This window comes from Corvus cornix, chromosome 19 (assembly GCF_000738735.6).
Source record: "Corvus cornix cornix isolate S_Up_H32 chromosome 19, ASM73873v5, whole genome shotgun sequence".
NCBI lineage: Eukaryota > Metazoa > Chordata > Aves > Passeriformes > Corvidae > Corvus > Corvus cornix.
In genome coordinates, this window is record NC_046348.1 from 7,630,457 (window position 1) to 7,649,542 (window position 19,086).

The 19,086-nt window shown below is 41.0% G+C and overlaps 1 protein-coding gene across 2 annotated transcripts in view; it reads left to right on the plus strand.

Moving 5' to 3' along the window:
* The window catches only part of PIGL (phosphatidylinositol glycan anchor biosynthesis class L), a 54,487-nt gene that overhangs the window by 4,336 nt on the left and 31,065 nt on the right, over positions 1–19,086 (plus strand). For both annotated transcript variants that reach the window (XM_019287539.2, XM_039562728.1), the window contains one exon: positions 496–595. In XM_019287539.2, coding sequence (XP_019143084.2) covers positions 496–595 — 100 coding nt within the window. The remainder of the gene's footprint in view (positions 1–495; positions 596–19,086) is intronic.

Here is a 19,086-nt window from a genome sequence, read left to right on the forward strand (position 1 = left end):
AACAATAAAAAGTTCTAGTGTAATTCAAGACAGCTGACTACGGACTTGAATCACACATTAATACTCAACTGTATTTTTTTCATTTTATTGCTTCAAAGTTAAAATTGAGTTGCAAGTATTGCCCTGCATAGAGCAACATTCTGGAAGGGGCATCACAGCTCTGGCAGGGACTTTGCATGGCTGATGCCAAGAAAAAATAAGGGAATGTCAGGGCAAGATGAGAAGAAAATAATTCAGTGAAGAGGGACGCAATGTTTTAAGATAATGAATCCATTTCCCTGTTAGTTGTTGATCTCTGTTAGAACTTTTCCCAACTGCCTTTATCTTGATTACCTTTTCTGTCTTTTGGTTCTGTAAGTTTTTGCAATCTTGCCATATCAGTTTTGCTTGAATTTGCTCTCTGAATGGAACGAGGAAGAGGATACTGGACTGTTTGGACCCCTTGATCTGAACCCAAACTAAGTTAGATGGTGTTGCTGTGTTTGCTATTTTCAGGAAATTATTACAATCAAGGAGAGATTCGTAAGAAAGAGCTGGAACAGAGTTGTTGTGTCCTGGGGATTCCTGCTTCTGATGTCACAGTCATTGATCACAGGTAACTGGTTTTCAGTTCCAACACAATTCCATTGCAGTTTTAGATGGGGGTGAAGTTCACTTTAACTTTCAGGAGAGCCGACTGTGTTGTTCTAAAAAGCCTTGAGGAATATCAAGAAAAATAATATTAGATATTTTTGTTAATTCTTCTCATAAATCGAATTAATGCAAAAGACAATTGTTTTGCATTATGGGGATCCCAATTCCTAGGTAAAGCTCTGTTCATACAGCATTTAGAATAATAATAACCACACTTACTGGGATCTGGTGCTGTGTGTCTGGGCAGCATGATCACATTTTATTGTATAACAACTTGTTGCAGTGTTAGACAGACAGCTACAAATTCTCTGAATTGCCTGGGGCCAGTTTGTCTGTAGGTGGTCTTTGCACTTTGCAGGGTTAGTGTGGAATTCTATTATATTTATAATCTGCTTTAGTACTGGCTAAAGACAAAAGTGAATTGCAGTACTAAAGGCAGTCCACAATAACATGACAGTAAGATTCTTGAAAACTGAGCCATGCAGGATTTGTTTTTCTAAGGTGTGGTGTTGTTTTCTTTAGCTGTGTGTAGCTGCAGAGGTAGGTGACAGAGCTGACACTTCTCTGTGCAGGAACTCTCTTCTGGGAGGGTGATTTAACACTTTGAATCAGTGAAACTTGGAACTAGTGTTGTAAAGGCCTCTCAAATTGCCCAGTCACTGTCTGTGTATAAGATCTGAATGAGACACTGATTGCTAGGAAACATGATACAAGTGGTTGTTTCACTTGTAAACAGCTATCACACAGCCCATAAAGAATATTTCTGTTTATGAAGAAATAATAGCAACATATTGATTTAAAGCCACTCCAGCTAGAAGAGTTAGAGTTGAAAAAAAATCTGGCTCCAGGCAGGCCCTTTTCCCATGAACATATTTTCCCTTGAGCTAAGGCAACAGAAACCACAGTCCAGAATATGAATCTTTTTGAGTTCTTTGCTTTTTTTAGCTTTAGGTTTCTCTCCAAGTTTTCAGCTTGCTGAGGAAAACAGCATAGGAGTTGTTTTTCCTCTGGAATGAAAAGAGATGTTTCCGTTCACTTCTCATGAACTGGCTTTGGATAACTGCAAGTTTTGTAGTACAAGCATATGACAATGCCCAGAACATTCTGGGGAGGAATAAGGAAAAAGCTGCTAAGCTTTGCGAAGCATAAAGTCTGCTCAATGAACCATCTTTTGAAGTTAACAGAGCCCAGAAGCCACTTGGCCTTTTATCCTCTAAAGCAGTGTGAGGTTGGTTAGTGAGTGATGCAAGTTTTGATACTGCTCAGTCACCCCACACACACAGAGCCCAGAGAGCTGCTTTTTGCAAGTAAATCTTTGGTTTGCTGTGGTAGGAAGGTGAGGGCCATTTCAGAGAAACCTCTTGGATGATGCCTCTTTCTTACCTTATTACTATTGCACACATTTCTGTACTGATCTGTGATGTCCCCCTGTGAAGGCAGTGCCTGAAATGACAGATCCATCCCATTGCCCAGAGGTGGGCTGGAATGTACATCACTGTTCCAAGAAACAGGTTTAGATTTGAGGTCTTTATCACTGAGTGAGATTGCTATGAGATAATCATCAAATCCTTCAACTTTGTTGTGCATTTGGGGAGTAAATGAAGTTCTTGATGAATTTTGCTCTGAGCTTGTTTACACAGCGAAGTTGTGTGTTTACAGTGCATTATTTACTGTGCCATAACTCACCATGTGGGATGCTCTTTATGAGAGACATCTGTGGATCAGGTGTTAGCAAGCTGGTAGAGGATCAGGATTAATTTCTAGACCACGCGGAATTTTTAGTGTAGCTAATTTTTAGATATGGTTTCCCAGTGGTTTCAACAAATCAATAGGACTCAAAGTTCTTGGATTCCCTAAGGTCAGTAGTTTTCCTGTGTCTCTTAAGACTTATGTAACTTACAGATTATACAAAAATATTTGCTGGTATGGCATTGTGTGGAACTTGCTAAAGTGAAACATTATTTACCACTAGATTTCAATGTACATTCATGCCTACAGAATACAGCTCAGGAGTCTGTTCCTCCTTAGCATTTTGTTTTCTGTAGGCACTGTTTAAGATCAGAGCCCTTTGGCTCTTTAGTTCCTTGCTGAACTCTTCAGAAGATAATTTGCCATCAATGTAAAGAAGGAGCACATTGCTCTGGGAGAGCTGCTGGCCTGCTGCCCATCTACCATTGCTTGCACAAACACTACATGCTTTACATTAGCCAAGCTGCAGCTTTGTGTTTTGGTAAGGAAAGCCCAAAGGATTGCAAGATCTGGATCTGCTCCAGCCATTGTAGTGTGGAGCTGAGTCATGCTGCTTCCTCTTTCTTTGTGTGATCTACAAGTGAGTGAGTAGTATTTTCAAGATGTAAAAGGGGAAATAGATTTGCAAATCCAGGTGATTGACTTGCTCTGTCGTCTCACTGGGCAGGCAGGTATAAAATCAACATGACATTTGGAATTGTGTGTGAACTTGTGAAGAGAAAGCTTCAGTCAGCCTATGATGAAATCTGAGCTAAACACCAAAGGCTTATTAAGCAGTGCCTTGCCTTAAACAATGACTCTCTCAAGTATATCCAGGATTCCCAGCAGGACCAGTTCAGTCTCTATCACACAACTGCTTTGCCCTGATCCTTCAGGAGCTGTGTTTGATGTTGCCATTTTGTTTATTATCTCAGTTAAAGACAACTCAAATGTGCACAAATATGGCCCCAAACTGTACCCACACTTCAGCCCTAGAGATCTGATGTGCCCACAAATCTCTGCAGAAAAGTTCTTTGCTGTATGGGACATGTCCAGGAGTGGGAAGGGCAGGAATGTCTGGGCATGCAGACGTGTTCCAGAGTAGTTTAGATTTGAGCTCTGGACTCTTCCAACTTGTGACTAGTACAGATCAGGCACCAGATTTGCAGAGGTGTCCCCTGAGCTGCCATGTCATTACCATAGCTCCCACACTACACCAACCAGCTGGGTTTTAGGGGAGAAAAGTTTCACAATCCATGTTTGTTACCATTCCCACACAAGGCTTAACACTCGGAGCAGCCCAGCTCAGAACTTGGGCTTGTATTGTTCAAAGTTAGTTTCTGGCCTGTCACAATTATTCCTGCTGCTGGGTAAAGGAGGAGTAGCAAGAGAGCGAGTTCTGAAACTCCTGTAAGATAGAAGTCACTGCATTAATTATATAAATGTTAATGTAAACTCTGGACTTTTGGTATATTTTTATCATTTATATGCTTCAACAGTAGATTTTCTTGTAAGTTAAGCTCCCATTTACAGTGGGCACATCTGCCAGTGCTCTGGCTATCTATTATTCTGAAACATTGCACATAAACAGGAGATGATTTCTGAGCTGCTTTCACTTTCTGAGGAGACGCAGATAAAAGAAAGCCCAAATTATTCTTTTTTTCTAATGTGTGTTTTGGGTTCATGGAAAGATAAATATCAGATGTTTTACTGCAGATTCTGAAGCTTTTGTGCACAGTTGTTCTGGACAGAAAGTAAAACTGACTATTTGCATCTTTAATATGACAGAAAATATTTGGCCCAAGTTTGCACTGCAAAGAAAATAATAGCTGGGATCTGTGTAAACTGGAAAATTTTCCATTCACAGTCCAACGCTTACGGCAAACAATGTTACATCTCTTTCCAAGTTTCCATGGAAATTGCACTCCCTTTGCTTTTTTGTTATTATTATTTCACTGTAGTCCAAAAGGGCTCTGATCACACACTGCACAGGAGAGAGGACATCTGCCCATGCACAGTCGCAGGCTATTTTTATGAGGCTGCAGAGAGGCTCAAAACCTTTTTTTTTTTTACACTTTTATGTAATAATTCTGTGCTGTTTGACTCCTTTTTTCCTCCTATAAGATAAATAGGCTTTATTGCACTTCCTCATATTTAACTTCTAACAAACTTCCTTCCATGACCTCTCCGTGGCAGAGAAATGAGTCTGTAAGGTCATGGGAAATATATATCCTTAAGTAAATAGTGTGTGTGTCTGGTTGTGATGATCACAAAGATACAAAAACACTCAGGCCCTTCAGAGAATGAAATATATCACTGGAAGTCTGAGCCTTTTTATTAGAATTCAGAAACACAGTCATTAAGTACATGCCATTGATCCAGTTTGGATTTGCTGTCCTTGGGTTTATTGATGGGAATGTGGGTGCTGAGTGCACAGAGCTGTGGGATTCTTAAAAAACATATTTATCTTACTTATTATGTGTTTCTATTACAAAGGTGATATTATTCCCTAATATTTCTTCTTTCCTGTTCTCATATTTCATATTTTGGGATCAGTATTTAATAGTTTTAATTCTGCTGAAGTAATTGTGGTAATGAGTTACATTTTGTCTTCCTAAGTTCCCTGTGGTATCACAGTTTGACATTTTATTTTATTGCTAATTCTAAAAAGCTGATCTATGTGCTGATTAAAATTGCTGCCATGCTTTATTCTGGAAGAGCTGCATATTTCAGGAGTGAGTGATGGGATTTTCTTAATCTTCCTTATCCCAGCAATGCTGTAAAGGCCTTTATTTTTTTGCAGAATTTTCCTTAATTAAGAACAACATTTGTGGGACCAGAAATCTTACATGTAAATTGATCACATGCTCAGTGTGTATTGCAGGGAAATCAAGCCTACATCCCTTGAATCAGCCAAACACACTCAAAATCATCCTGAACACTAACAAGCTGCACCATGACAAGAAGGCACTTTGTCAGTCAGGTGGGGATCTTGATATTTATCAATCTGTAGCCAAATTTCATTTCTGTTTAGTATAATTCTGGAAATGTAAATTGTTTTCCTTCTGAGAAGACAATAAAATATTTGGCCACCTATTTTTATTTACATTTCTAAATAGATAATTTTTTCAAAATGCTTTCCCACATGGCAGCTCCTGCTGACATTTTAGGACCTCAAACATTTTATAAAAAGGATTATATCAAAGTCTGCCTTCAGGCATCTGCTTTTATAAGTGTTGCTCTATGCAATAATTTAAGAGGAAATTCTTCTGGGGATTGAGCTGTCTCACAGCCCTCCAGGAAAGCTGCTTTCTGAAACAAAGCCTTGTATTGCACTAAGTTAGGTTTAGCTATTTTGTCCTAAGTTAGATATTTTTGTCAGTAAGGAAATCTGCCCTTTTGCTTCCCTGGGGCTGCCATGAGCCAGGTCCTTCCTCAGCTTTCCAGCAAAATGAACTTCCTTGCTGTCCACCAAGGGGAAGGGTCTGTGGTGAAAGGGAAAAAGATCTTTCAGTGCCAGAGGGCCACGTCCCCTGGATTCCCGCTGCAGGGCAATGAGCAATGGTACCTTTGAAAACACTCAAGGATTCTCCCTCAGATGTCAACAGAGACCTCTCACAGCACATCCGTGAAGTCACAGCAGGCACTGATTGAGGGAAAGAGCCTGGCCATAGAAGCCAAGGGCTCAGAATAAATGCAGGGGGAAATGAAGGAGTACAGCTAGAGGAAAAAATGGTTTATGGAAATCAAATCAAAATACTCTGCATTGAGATTTATACTTTTAATGCTCAAGATGATTTTAGCAGGATAAAAACTATGAAATACTGATCTCAAAACATGAAAGATGAGAATAGGGATTCCAGCCATCCCCTGAAGCTGATGAAAGTTTGATTTGACTTAAAAACCATCAACATTGCTAAGCTTATGGTAAGAAAAGAAATAAAGCTGTGCATAGTGGCTGCATTTCAGGAGTCTGGGGCTGAAGACAGGGGCATGCAGGAGAACAGGAAAATCCATTACAAGTATTTTTTTTTTCTTTTGTTCTTTCTTAGTTCATTCAGAACTGCCTTTTACTATTCTTTCATGAATGATTTTTGAAAGTCCTCCATCTACATTAAAGACAGGCATCATCTTCAGAGCAAAGAAAGCTCCAAGGAGCCATCCTGGATTTGCAGATGGTTCTTGTCCCAGCTTGCTGTCTCCTGGGGACAGAGATTTCCTGGCTGGGAGCCATTCTGTCACTAGTACACTTGTGTCCAAGCAGAAGGAAGTGTCTTTGGGTTTGCTGGTTTCCTGTTAAAACATTTTGAGTGGACTTTCTTCATGGTTTCAGGAAGCTATAGAAAGATACAGTTTTTAGATTAAAGCTATTTTCAGCAGTTATACCCAGGAGTACCCTTTTAAACACAGCAAACTACAACAACCTCTTTATTTTGGTGGTTACACATGGAACAATTCAGTGTATTTTGCCATCACTGACCCTGAGGAACTAATGGAGAATGACAGGCGTTTTCCCTTTGCTCCTGAGGGTTCCCTGCTTTGATAGCCCAGCAACATCTCTGTTAGTCCCTCATTTGAACCTGCAGCTGTTAATTATAGGCAGACCCAAGTCTTCTTTCAGAGAAATGCTTCGCTCTTACCCTTAAAGACTAACAATTATATCAAATAGTCACAGTAAGTTAATCAAAAAGGAGGAACAAACAGAAAAAAATCTAGCAGGAATTCTGCTTAAGCTTTTGAATCTCTGCATTCCTCCAAGCTTACTCAGGGAGAATATATTCCTATTTCTGCTGGGAATGCTCTTAACAGCCTTCTCACAATAATGGATCGGGCGTTAACGCCTTGATCATAACTGTGTGGTTTCTTTGTGGATTCTCATAATCTTTAATTGTAGCTACAGTAGAAAATGTGAGTGCCTCAGTTAAAGTAAAGCTGTGAGATCTGAGGCTGTGACATGCTTTGGAAGCATCACCCTTTGCATCTGCAGTGGACTTGCATTTTTTGCAGGTAATTACTCTACTGGAAAGCAGAGGAGGGGATTTGCATTCTCTGTTTGGCAAACTCCTCTTTGGGATCCAATCTAAAGAATTTCAGTTACATCAGTTCCAGTGGGGGTTGGCCATTGACTTCAGCACACCCAGGAATCATCACTGAAACAGTCAACAGGAGAAGACAAAGTCTTGTTTAAAAAAAAAAAAAGTTGGTATGGGGAAAGTTGGAAAGGGAACTGTACAATGGGTGTTGTGTAAAATGTGTTTTCTCTTAATGACCTTCCAGTTCAGATTGGCTCTGTTTACATACAAATCAAAAGCTGGTTTGTCTCCCTGCCAGCAAAGCTCAGTCTGGGATCTGAGTATCCAGCTGTGTCTTTTGCCTCTGACATCCTCCCAGTAATAAAAGTTGTGTGGCTGGGATTTGGCTGGAATTGCAGATGATGTGTGAGCCAGAACTGAGTTCAGCCTTCTCTTCCTCTTCAAGACAATAGAAGTTAAAGCTTGTTTGTGTCAATAAAAAAAGCATATACAACTCCTAACCCCTCAGGGACCAGATATGATGAATAAGATGTTCTTTTTCCATCATCACGTTTCTAAGCCTGACCAATGTTAGTGGTAAGTCTATGGGAACTCAAACTTTTGTCTTCCTCATTTCCAAGGTGGAGCAGAAGCTTTTGTGGAGTTTTACCTGTGAAGGTGCAGCATCCAGAGAACAGATATAGTTACAACAACCTTTGCAGTGTTCCCTCATCCAGGTTTTTTGTTCTTCACTTCAAACTCCCTGGAGGGTACAGTGTATTAAGTGCTGTCTTTGCTCTGTAAGCCTTAACAGCTTGCTTCCCTGCAGACTGACAAAGTGACACAGACAGGAACGTCTTCTCAGGTGAAGTGGCACTGCTGACATGCCTTGTAGTTGTCACTTTCCTGTTTCCTTCTTTTCTCAAACGCTGTTGTAGGAAACTCTGGAGTCATTCCAGGTCCTGGGTACTGTCTGGATGTAGGCAAAGCTCTCTCAGTTCATACAGGAGCAACAAGTGATTAAATTATTCAATGCAGGGTCTTTCTTACAGCAACTGCAAGTTCTGGCTGCAGTCAGCAATTCCACTTGCAGGTTGCACATCGGTTGCCTCATTCTAAAAAACCCATTTGTAAAGCTCTATAGCAGTTGTTAATCTCCACTCTTCTGTTAATAAAACCCTCTTTGACACATGACTGAAAACTTCTCCAATTGACAGTGTCAGTGTGAGCCAGCAAAGGTGCTCTCAGCAGTCTGGAATCTGAGGCTCCCCAAGTGCTCCTACCTGATTGCAGTGGGTTCTGCTCTGCAGCAGAAGCATGATCCAGAGCTGCCTTTGGAAGCATCCTACAGCCAAAGAATTCCCATTTGTATTTTCTTGGCTGAGTTTGTTGTGACATGCCCTGTTATTTTTGCATTCTGGGTCCATTCTGAAGCTCCCCCAGGCATCCCTTCAAATGAAACATTGCATCACTGAGGAAGTGAAGCCATTACAAGTGAACACTTTCGCCAGACACTTAGAGCAAACACAATCAGCTCTCATCTTCCAGAAATGGACTTGCAAGTTGACATTGGAAAATTTGGGAAGAACAATGATCCTTTCTTGAGTGGTTTGATGCAGTTTTTAAAAAAGCCAAGCTGTGCTGTTGTTTTTTTGCCACATCATGAATGAAGGTTTTATATTTGCATAGGAGAAATGTTACCAAGCAAAGCAGTTGGAGCCCAGAGCTTCAAAATCCTTTGGAAGGAAGAGAAATTTTAAGTTCTCTGCTGAACTCTGCTAAGGTCTCTGACTTTCTCTGTGTCTTACTTTCATCCTGCAATAACCCTCCCTTTTTGCAGAGCTGTGGGGATGGACCAGTTGCTGTTTTCATGCTATTCTCATGGTTTGAGACGCTGTATGAGTGTTGAGGATCGTTACTAGAGTTTTCCTTGGTAGTCAAAGGGTTAATTTTGAGATCTGATTTAGATTTGGCACAGGAGGAGGGGAGACAGAGGATTTTGTTCTGCAGGAAACTAGGTCAGCAGGTTTTTATTATTGTGCTCGACAGCCCAATGTGGTTTGCATTTAGGAATGAACTCGGCTGACATCGTGGATGGTCGGTTTCCCCTTCCCAGGACGCAGCCTCAGACAGCACTCCATACATTTTGGCTTTCCCAAATGGAATGCAAGGGAATACTCAGCTGAAGAAGCTCAGGCCATCGTGAGTTTGTCAGTTATCTTTCTAGAGCTGTCAGTCAGGAGGGCTCAGGAACACAGAATGAGGTCCAAGATGTTTTGGAGAGGAAGAACAATAGGGCTGGAATATTTTCAGTCACTGAAGTGCATCGGAATTTCAGCGGTCTCCATTGCTTTTACACCCCATGGACTGATGATTGTTCTTACAGCCTGTGGCATTGTTTGGTTTTTGTTTGGATCTGGTCAGATTCTGATCTTGGTCCTGCCAATGTAAATTTGGAATAATTCCCTTTCTTTCTGTGAAGATCCTGCTGTGGGTGGCTGAGATCACTGTGTGGTCCTGCAGATAACCTTTAGGTGGGGAGTTTTCCATTACAACTTTTAGATCATCCTGACTGATGAAAGATTTGAATAATCCAGAATCCTTGTCACATCTTCCAGCTTCCTTGGCTGTATTTCCTGTTGTGTATTCTCTTCCCAGGCAACTGAGAATGCCTGCCTGTTCTACCTCTGCCTGTTGAAGATAAAATTGTGGCAGATATCATCTATATTGGACAATTCAGGCTGCTTTCCTTTACAGATTATTTTGATTTTACTGAATGATGAAAATCCAAGTAGTTATAACTTTAAAAAATATCCTGCATTGTTTTGATTGTAAGGATCAGATGAGGGTGGTGGAGCTTAAAAAGATTTAAGGTGGATCTTAAAAAAACATTACCAAAAAGATTGGTAATGCCTAGGAAAATTTCTGAGTAATGGGATTTAAGGCTGAGCATCTATTTCTAGTTTTATGCTCTTGTTGTTTTACAGACTTTAATGTGAGTTAATGGTTTTTCAGCATAATAAAACCATCTAATTCTGTCCTGTTCTACTCTTTATTCAGTTCTGGCATCAAGAAACCCAGACATTTTTGCAAACCAAGTTTGGCTTTTAAGGCTGAACAAGGAAAATACAGGCAGTACTGAGAAGAGCAGACAGCAGTAGGTTGCCAGCAGTTCCTGGAAATAATGGAGTTTCACAACCATTGCCTGCAGATTGGACATTTAAGGAGGAAAAAAAATCCTTGTGGCTTGCATGGATACAATAATGAGAATGCAAAGTCTGTTGAGAAAGTTTATTATGGTAAAAATTCAAATGCCATTCTTGGGTTTAAACCAAAGAGCAGCATATCAAATGCCTCAGAATGATGACAGCATAGAAATAACACAGGTCAGAAAATTGCATGTGGTCTCTCCTGGATTGCATTTAATGCTGTGGTCAGCTATACATTTTAATTGTCCAGTTCTGAATCTCTATAAAACAGTTTCAGCTGCAAGAAATGTGCTCACAGAATGATCTTTTGAAATGTGAACATGTTAAAGAGGGATGAAGAAAGGAGGTGTTTCTGCAATATCCTTGTGCTCTTCCCCTGCTGTGACTGAGAGCCAAGAAAACGCCAGCGTGTGTCAGAATGAGAGGCAGTGACAGGACTTGAGGCAGGCAGCCACGTCCACACAATAAACAGCAGAGCTGAGGCAGCATTCTCAAAATTGCCTCCTGCATAATGAAACAGAGGAATTGTGGCAGAATCTCCACAGCTTCATTCAGAGTTGGCAAATTATTTCATTCAAATTCGCAGCAACTCGGGAAATGTCATTGTGCTGCTGGAAGACTTGGGTTGTGTTTCCTATTCCTAAATTGAACTAAGTTCAGTTGAGCTCTCAGCTCAAGAAATGAGAGATGAAAAGACTCTCTCTCTCCTGCAGTGGCTCTCCAGAATGTATATTATATCTCTTGAGGCTGTCAGCCATGCGGAGCTTTCAGGATGTGACTCATAGGATAAATAAGTTTGGTCATTCTTGCTGTGAATAGAAAAAGGTAAAATCTTGTATTTTTATAAGAGCTTTTTCTTCCCTACATGAATTCAGAAAACATCCCAAGTCGTTAACATGCTGGAGCTGTCACTGAAAATCCAGTAGCTTCAGGGTTGAACAGAACTGTTAATAGAGCTCAGTGGTGCCATGTGTGTGAAACGTGTGCTGCTGAATATTTGTGCTCTTTCAAATGGATGAACTCGAGTTCCCAGACTGCAAACGAGGGTGGTAATGCAGAGGAGCAGCTCGTGTGTGTCAGCAAAGGAGCAGATGCTGGCAGGAGACCGGGGGATAAACAGATGCCGAGTAAGGCTGGTGCACGGAATGAGCCATTTGTGCCCGTTTGGGAGCTCTGCTGCAGAGAGGATGCAGCCTGCAGATTTAAGTAGGTTATGATGTTCTCCCCTATGGCTGGGACTGGAGGCCTGGCCAGTTAACTGCAGAGTGTCACTTTGTGGTACAAACATCAAAAAATCATCTTTCAGAGAGCAGTGGCTTCATATGAGTGCATTCCTTTTTTGTTTTCCAGTGTAACCCTATCTTTACCAATTAAAGTAACTATGCAATGGTTAGAATATGATCTCTGAGCTATGAGCACAGATCCTGTTTATCCCTTTTGTGGGATAAAATATATTTAGCCTTTGCTGGATTTGTAGTTATTATTCCTTCTTCGTGTTTTACGTGGTAATTAACCCTCTCCTTTGATAGTTGTTTACAGCTGGGAACAGGCTGACAAGAATGGTGCTCTTTGTTCTGCAGAAAGCAGGGAGCTGTGCCAGGTATCCTGTATCTGTTTCCCAAACTCAGCTAACCTTCTCCTGGGGCAATCCCAGTACCAGGAGACAGGGAACAGCAGTATTCTTAACATGGCTGCTCACTGCCAGTCTTTTGCAGAGAATGGGAATCAGCTGATTAATTTTATTGACAACTTATTGCAGGCAAAAGGTGCCAGGCTGGAAGCAGTGGTGACTGGCACAGGCCCCTCTCAGTAACTCTCACACCAGTGTGTGTTTGTGCTCTTCATCATTCCTGCAAGCTGATTGCTTGTATCTGTAAGAAGATTACTGCCCAGTGTAATACAACTTCTGGCCTCTTTCCTTGGATGCCAATAAGAAGATTAATTAGAACAGGGCTAAAAATGTATTCGTATTTAAGGGAGATATATTTTTACTGTGCTGCCTCATCTCTTATTCCACCCCAATCCATTACATGTTGTGCTCAGAGTCCTCATGCAGCTTCTGCTGTTTAGTGCCCTCTCTACCTACAGGGAGGTAAGGAAAGACCTTTTGTCTCCATCCTCGTCCATCCTCATTCCAGGAGAATGTGTTGAGTTCTGGCAAGAGCAATCTGGAGCCAACACAGGATGTTTGATACAGGACATGCTCAACACCCCCTCTTACAGTGGCTCACTCTGGGGCCACCACACAGCTCACAGGTGCTGTCTGCTTCCATGGCAGCTCTAAGACTGAAGTAATTTCCAGCCAGGCTTGGCAGTTGGACTTTCCCAGTGATCTGTATAAACCAGAAGTGTCTTGGGAGGTTTCCCAGTTGCACCATCCTGCTTTTGGTGTTTACAGCTACAGTAACTAACTTCTGACATTTATACCCAGCTGGTGCTCTGATTGCTGAGCTTGGTGCCTGTTTGCACATGGGGCCTTCTGATAAGGCAGGCATTTGACCTTTCTATTCTTAACCCATTAACATTTAGAAGAGTTGCTCTCCTCACCTCTGAGGCTGTGTTCCTCCCCCCAATACCCCTGTTCCTGCCAGATAAGATTACTCCTGGGTTATATATTGATCTAAAAGCAGAGTGCCAAATGCAGCCCACACCAGTTCAAGGGCAAACACTGAACCCGTACGAGTGAGTCCCTGTGCTCAGCTCAGGCGTGGGAAGTAGATGACCAGAGGCTCTTTTTGCCCTCTCAGCAGAACCTGGGGACAAGCACAGGGGTCTCAGTTCTTTACTGTACCATTAAATGACCAGCAGTAGGACCAGCCCAGTTTGCTGATGCTGCACCTTTGTGCCCTTTCCTCTTCTCCCTCTGCCTGTGAACAGATGAATGGCTTGAAGCGATCCTTACACAGAATTATCACAAACTCATTTGCTTGAGGCAGTGTATTCAGGAATCTGAACGTGCAAATGAGAGCCAAGATTCCTTTGTTTTAAGCCAAGCCCAGCTCAAGGAATGGTGCACTGTGTCACTTGGACCAAATCTCTTCACCCGTACGTATGTATTTCCCAGTTTCTGAGTGTCAGACAGGAGTAAGGAGCTGTTACTGCCCCTTCAGGTGTTTGAGAGTCTCTTTTTCTAGTTCAATATCTTGGTGTAAAATACTTGGGAAACTGCTACCAGAATGATGAAAGAAGTGGAAAACAGGCCTAGTAGTGGATGTGAAAAATGCTTGAGCTATTTGCTTTATCCATGAGATGACTTGATGGTCACACAGGGGGACCAACACGGGGAAGAGATTTGGTGGGTGGGGTCTGTTGAAGTGTTACACACATTTTGTATGAGAATAATGAACACAGTGGTCCTGCTGGCTGTAAAAGTCTGTGACACTGATAATAACTACAGTCAGTCACAAGAATTAATTAGCTGATCAGACAAGCCTGATTTTTCCCTGTAAAACCAAAAGGCACTGGAGCAGCATGGATCAAAATTTATTGCAATTATTAATATTTTATTATGTTAAATTAAATGGTTTAAAATAAACCATTGTGATTTAATATGCATTTATGACCATCTGTACTAAGAACTAAACTCCATATAGTCTTAATACGATAACTTACATGAAATTAAAGAGGCAGGCACTGTGCTTTTTCCTTCCACTGTTTAAGAGAAAGTAAAACCATAGAATGGATGGAGTCCTCTCACTTAGCACTAGACTATTTAGAGTGAGAGGCTTCTTTTGAGTTGTCTTATCAGACACCCAGTAATTCAGAGTTGAGAAGCTCATTCAAGACTGAAGGAGGAAATCCTTTTTCATCTTGTGGTCTGTGAATAAAAATAGATGTGAAAGTCTGTTCTACTAATTTTTTAGATGCCTGAACAGCATGTGTGATCCAAAACCAACTGTTTTATCTCCTTAACTAAAGTTAATATTATCTTTGTTTACTGCGTGTGTTAGTTTTTAATACTGTGTTTTGATAAGCTTTTCCATTACTTCTAGAAATTCTGATATAATTTACCCAGTTGTTAGGAAACAATTATAAAACACTGTTATGACTTGGAGCTCCAGCTTCCATCTCAAAATTGCACAAACCATGACTAAAAGTTCATTTAGTGAGGAGAAATGCATCACTCCATGCCTGTTAATACAACAAACTGGGGAAATTAAATTTTATCCTTAGATAGAGGGTTGTTTTAGAAAGAACTAAATCACTTATTTAAAATGAATGGGTTGAAAACCACCTGTCCTGGGCTGCAGAAAGAGGTAGGTAGGAATTTTGCTGGCTTGGCCCTCACCACAGCCTGGTTTGAGTTTTCTGTGTGGCACCATCACTTTTGTGGTGTCACAAACATCCTCTGGCCCTTGGAGCAGCTGAACTGAGAGGGACAAGGCCCAAGGTTGGGAATGCTCCTGCCGGTGCTTTGAGTTCTGTTTTACAGGGCTGTTTTCCTTTATTTTTTTCCTGTTTGAAATGTTCCATGAAGTAAATTTTTTATCAGTGACTCAGAGCAAAAGAAAATTTCAGATTTTTATGATAAGATATCAAATATCTCGGCAAGCCTTCAACTGAAAATGGTTTTTTGGCTTACCCAGCATACTGTACTTGCTGAGATGGGAGTCTGTGAGCCTCTAGTTATGATTAAAACACCAAAAGCATGAACGTAGAAAGCAATAAAGTATTATGTAGGAGAAGATTCATTATTTTTGTGACTTTGTTTAAAGAAAGCCCAGATGTGGGAGCAGGTACCTACTGAATCAATCATTTTCTAAGCCACAGATGACCAGAAAATTAATTAAAAAGAAAGAATATGAAGATATATTAGAAAAATAAACATGCAGAACTTATGTTTAAACAATGTTGCCCAAACTCATTTGCCCATAAAGTGATCTGCATTAACAGTAATTTATTTGGGGGTGTTTAACCCCCAGGATGTACATTCAGGAGATTGTTCAGTGGTTTCAGTGACTGGATTGCTCCAGTTTGCTTCTGCTGCAGAGTTTGTGTCAGGAAACAGAATTTCTGCCATTGACTGCAGCTCTGCCAGGATTTTCCTGAGGGTGTGGGGAGGATGAGGTGTGGGATGGGTGAAGGTGTGGGATGGATGAGGGCGTGGGATGGATGAGGGTGGGAGCTGCTCAGTGCTGATGCAGCAAGACTGCTTTTCTCACAAGAGCTAATTATGCCATTAGAGTGCAGATCTCTGCACCTCCTTTCTTTGTGAGCTTTATGCATATTCTGTGTGGTTTTGTGTGTCTGAGACATGCTCAAAAAATGTTCATTTACATGTTATGTTAGCAACAGGTGACCAGAGAAGTAAAATACTTCAGAATACTCAGATTTGCAGAATAGCACCAGAGTCAAGGTACTTTCTAACATCTCACTAGAATGTCCTTTAGTAATATCTAATAAACTTCCCTGGTTTCCTGGCCTATTTACAGTCCTTGTCCTTAACCCTAATCCATTTCAGAAGCTGTGTTTCCATTTTGACTCAGGGATTGCCCAGCAGGACATCTGTCTCAGCACACAGGGACAGCTGTGTTGACAGTCTCAGTGGCCTCGGGGCATTATAGGCTCTCTGTAATTAGATGAGACCTGTACATGCTTCAGCGCCTTCCAGTGAACTGAAACAACCTTTGTCTGGTTGGGATGATGAAGGAAGTGACCATGTTCAGGGGCTTGGCAGTCGTTTTGTGAGACCCTCTAAAGGACACATAAACTGCAAAACCAAGTGAAGGTTCAGGAGTCAGTTTTACTGTAGCAGTTCATCAGGCAGCATGAAAAAAAGGATGGTTTGATGTTGGAGAAATACATACAAGAAAGGCAGAGGATTTGAAGTTAACTTGTAAAATTATGTTGAGTCATTTTTTATATAATATCTGTCCCCTAGATCCCTACCCACTGTTATCCATTGCACATAGCTCTTTTCTGAAATGTTTCTTTTTCTTCCTTTGTGCTGTGTGACAGAGATAAATATGCAACTCTTTCTATTTGAGGAATCCTAGGAGTTACTGTAACAATAGTAGGTAGAAAGAAGTTAGACAGAAATGGCATTTTCAACTGCTGGCACACCATTTAAAATGCACTTTGCATAGCAATAGCAATGACCAAATCCCTGTTGAACACTGGCCAGGAGAATCCATCAGCGTGTTTTATTCATGTGGTATGACAGGGCAGTTAACTCAAGTCTGTATTGATTCTGTTTATTTCAATTTAGAGAACATCTCCACTGAGCTTTCCATGTAATTATTATACAGACAAGGAGCAACATCTAGAGCTGACAGCCAAGCATATAAATACAAATCTTTTGCAAAACATTCTGTCATGCTGCTTCTGCAAGGAGAGCAGGTCAGACTTAAACAAAAGCAGATTCTGCTGTCAAGATTTTTGCTGAAATTGCCTTTCCTCCAGCTCTGTTATGATTATATCAGGGCACCATTTGTTTTAGTCTCTCAGATGATCTCCACAGCTGCATTACTGTACAGAGAGAGAAAAACAGGGTTTAAACACACTGCGTAGGTTAAAACGTGCACTTTACAACTAACAGACTGTCAGTAAAATCCTCGATATTGACACAGTGTAAATAGGAGTTTATAACCTGCTGCTTCCTGAGATCCCAGGGAGTGTGTGGGTACTGAATATGTACAGATCCACGGTTCAGAGTGCACAGTGAGTGCCGTAGGTGACTTGGTTGTCCCAGGGAGGTGCACAATCAGAATTGTTTGAATGCTTAGGCAGGCCAAAGGTTGTGAACGTGAGACACGAGCTTGAGGAAGTCCATTCTGGGAGGGAACCTACAGTAATTAGCTCTGCCACTTATTGCAGTTGTTTCCTTCTTAGGATGATTAAGTCACACTGATCTGGTCAGCCCAGGTCAGCCACAATGTTACCAAGACAACGAAGTAAACTGGTCACTGCCCTTGAGTGTTGCACAGCCCGTGAAGTGGCTCACAGATCCCTGCTCCAGCTTTGTCCTGATGCTGGAAAGGTGATGTGGTGGGACACAACCTCAGCTGCTTGTACAAACAAACTCTTCATACAGCTGGAGTGTTGTTCAGGGCTCCTCAGCAGCAACAACCAAGATGGACAAGGTACTCAAAACTGAACTGGACACACTCCATCCCATAACAGTGTCCATTGAAACATCTCTGTAACAGTCCCAGTTCCTGCCTGCTAAGAATTTGGTTAATATCTACTGTTAGACTGGAAGCGCTGGGGGAAGGAGAGCCCTTGCTATCATTAAAAAGGAAAAGGAAAAAAAAGTCTAATCAAATAAATCCCTATAGTTCATTTCCTCTTACGAGATCTGTGCTCTGTAATTATATTACCAAAGAAGTCTTTCTTCTCTGAGTTCACGTGAAACCTTAATGGTTTTATTCCCCTTGGCCCTAGTTCAATCAGTGTACATGAAATTACAAAGTTTTTTGTTCCAGTGTAAACTTGAATTAGAAGATGGTGGGTGTGGTACTTCAGATTAGAGCTAACTATGAAAAAGAATCAATTCCTTAAAGGACACTTGCTAGGTTGGGAGTACATTTAATATAACCCCACTACCAAGCAGGAATTTTGTTTAAGAGAACCCAGCCCACCAACAAAGAGTGCCAGCAATGCAGAGTTCCCAACATACAGCAACTGTGAATAGAACTAGATGTTCTGTATGCAGGTAAGTGATGCTGGCAAATTGTTAAACACATATTTAGGTATTTTCATATCAGGAGTAAAACAGTGTAAAAGATGCTCAGTATCTCAAAGAAGTCGGATCAATTTTACTAGTTTGCTCATGGAGTTTTACTGTTGCTCTTGGTGAAGATACTGAAGCCAATTTTGAGGACTTTAGATAATTTGTTCTGAAGGAAATGCTGTTCAGATGATGCAACACCAGCTTTTTAAAAAGGAGAAAACAGAACTTGATGAAGCAAATAGGAAGTGAATGTTTTAATTTGTCACATATTCACCTTTTTCCTAATGTGCACTAGTTTAGCAAATGTGGGTGCTGTTTTATAATTTCAGTTTTATTGCGTCAGGAAGAAGGAAAATGAACTCTTTGCTGGACATCATTGAGCATCTTTTGCCTCTTGTACGTTCTTCAATCCACTTTGGTTAAAATGAAAAACAGTATTTTTACTGCAGTGCAGGAAACTGAAATACCTTTTTAGAAACTGAAGTAGGATTTGGGGTGAATATTTTGTTATCTGATCCTTCTGTGCCAAGTGAAGCATTAAATGAAAACATTTGATTACAGTTCCATGCCAAGTCATGCCCCCTCTTCTAACCAGTCACGTATTAACTCTGTCTCATTGTACCTGCAGACTCCTTGTACAGTAATTTCAGGGTTTTTCATTTCAGTGTTGCAGTCTGTTTCTCTGCAATTGCCATTTGCACTGAAATAATTCATTGCATAGCCTCCCCTCCCTGCACATACATTCTACATTCTTTTTATGTGACTGAAGCATAACCAATCTTGTCTACGTTTCATGCTATTTTCTCTTCTTTAACTGTTAATAATTAACCAA